Source organism: Crocodylus porosus, unplaced genomic scaffold (genome assembly GCF_001723895.1).
Source record: "Crocodylus porosus isolate Cpor-Errol unplaced genomic scaffold, CroPor_comp1, whole genome shotgun sequence".
NCBI lineage: Eukaryota > Metazoa > Chordata > Crocodylia > Crocodylidae > Crocodylus > Crocodylus porosus.
Window position 1 is genome coordinate 51,022,103 of NW_017728947.1, and position 2,547 is coordinate 51,024,649.

General features: G+C 42.1%; 1 protein-coding gene across 2 annotated transcripts in view; it reads left to right on the forward strand.

The window, feature by feature from the left end:
- Positions 1–2,032, forward strand: part of RGS6 (regulator of G-protein signaling 6) — a 553,793-nt gene extending 551,761 nt beyond the window's left edge. The window contains exon 19 of one of the 2 annotated variants that reach the window (XM_019552177.1): positions 1,483–2,032. In XM_019552177.1, coding sequence (XP_019407722.1) covers positions 1,483–1,646 — 164 coding nt within the window. In that variant the 3' untranslated portion in view covers positions 1,647–2,032. The remainder of the gene's footprint in view (positions 1–1,482) is intronic. The other variant, XM_019552178.1, reaches the window with a different exon arrangement.
- Positions 2,033–2,547: the final 515 nt, after the last annotated feature.

Here is a 2,547-nt window from a genome sequence, read left to right on the forward strand (position 1 = left end):
ATACATATATATATAATTTTAAACAGCAGCACTTCTAGGCTAGCTGCTGGTCAGTGACTAATATCTGGGCAGGAATCAGTCCTTTGCAAAATGAAGTGCATTTACCAGTTCACTTTAAAATTAGGAAAAATTATGAAGCTTTGAAAACCAACCACACTCCAATCATTTTAAACAGTAGCAGTGTTTTGGGGGTGTTTTTTTACAACAATCTGTTGACCTTTGGAAGGATGGCAAATTGGACTGTGTTTGCATATACAACTTACTTATTGGTATAGTTAAAAATGCACATTGTCATAAGAAGTCAAACATCTGTCCTTAATCATTTTACCTATCGTTTACCTACTATTCCAACCTATGGTTAGGCAACATCAGACAATGAAACATTTTTCTCTATTCCTCAGGGTGCTGACTTTGCAAACAGAGTTTAATTAATCTGACTTGCTTCATTTTACCTAATTTGACTGCAAATTGTGTCTAGTCAAATCTACTGTCTCTTCCTGTTTTTGTGGCTCTTTTTTTCAGAAAGCAACAAATTATAGTAACATAAAAAAACCTGCCAGATACAGCAGGAGTCTCCTGCAGGAGTGTACCTTCCATATTTATTTCAATAATGATAAAAGGAAAGTATCATTGTCAATCCCCTTCCTCCACCAAAAAAAAAAGGGCAAGGAGATCTGGCAACTCGCATAGTACCTGACCCTACTTATCACTTCTATTTTCAAATCTGGCTAAATGAAAAGTTAACAGCATCCCTTTAAAAAATTCATCTCCAAACAAGCACAAAAACGAGGTGTAATTGATATAGAAGTTTACTGCAGTGAAGGAGAGTGGGGATCATATGGGATAAGCCAGTGAAGCAATTCAGATATGGAAGTGGCATCCTCCAGCAGCTACCCTTGATCCCACGCTCACTGCAGTCCATGGTCAAATTCCTACATGCTTTACATGGTCAAGGATCATAGCCCTGAACTGCGAGACTCTTTTCAGTGCTTTGGAAGGAATGAAGGACATGACAGGGGGAAGCAGGGGAACCAGGAAGGAGGAGTTGTCATGAGACAGTGTGAAAAAGTTCCTCACCTTGAGTGATTAAAACACCTCTAAGGGTCCGGATACACAGCACACTGACACCAGTGTTACTTGCCTTTTCACAGGGGTAAACAAGGAATGGACACACAATGCGACTTAAGACGGAGAGGTTAAATACCAAGAGCCCTGTAACATCCGATGTACTGCCTTTGTTTAAGCACTGGCATTGGCAGGAAACCACATACTCCCACCACCGCCCTTGGGTATGGCACCTGCCCCCTGCATTCAGATATCTTTGCAACCTTTCAGCCATTTCAGTTTCCTGCTCTCCGTTATCAGTCACAAAACCAGCTCGCCAGATCAACTGACTGAGCAGTCTGGCCTCTTTTTCCTGTGCCACAGCTTAACTCACATGTTTGGCTCTCTCTTTTTCTGCTTGTTTGTTTGTTCCTCTAGGGAAAGTCTCTGGCGGGCAAGCGCCTCACAGGCCTGATGCAGTCCTCCTGACAGCTTCAGCTGAGCGAGCCATTGCTGACAACCCTGACGAACAGCTGCGCTCAACCTCCGCAGAGGATGTTTCATTTTGGGGAGAATGGGTCACAGTGAGAGAAAAAGAATGAGAGCAGAGGGGAGAAAAAATGAGAGCAAGATGGAGAGATCAGCTCACTGGAGGTTCCTCTTTTCATAGTTTACATCAACACTTTCTTACTTGTACAGCTTTATAACAGCACTGAGTTCTCTAAAGGTACTTTGCTTCCTACTTGGTTTTGGAGGAGCACGCTGCACTGTATACAGAAGGTCAACAAGGCAGAGGCCTTAGTATCTTATTATTTAAGGAACCAGTCCTAACTGCAACCTAGAGAAAGAAGAGCTGAGCAACACCAGTATTATCCCTTCATCTCTTCTCTCCCTGGTACAAACACGGCTCTAACTGAAACCACTCTTGTCCCCACCACCCACTTGTTCCCTTTCTTGTGGCCATCTGGATCCAATAAAATATCTACCAGAAGCTGCTTCTCCTGCTCAGAACAAAATGTCTAATTCATTTCTGCTGCAGACGGAAGCAATTTCTTTGACTTGATATTTTTTTTTATTTCCTCTCCTCTTTTAAAATAATGGTGGGAAAAGCACTTCTTTTGGCCTGCTGTCCTCTCAAGGGCAGGTGGCAAAAGTGCATGCCCAGATCCTCAGCTGAAGTCAGTGGACCTTAACTAATTCACACCAGCTGATGATCCACCCCACAGAGTCAAACTGATCACAGTGTAAATCCTCTGACTTACTGGAGTTACTCTGCATGCACATCAGTGCGAATGTGACTCTACCCAGTGGTCACCGGGCAATGTTTGAAATGTATACTACACATGTGCGCACACACATCACCACACAGACACACACATGCATAAAGTATTTAAAGGTATTATACTGTATTTGGTTTCCTATTTATTTAAAGATTTTTCTATGCTTATGCAATGATTATTTTTCAAGTTTTATTCTAAATGGATTGAATTGAACCTCTTAGGA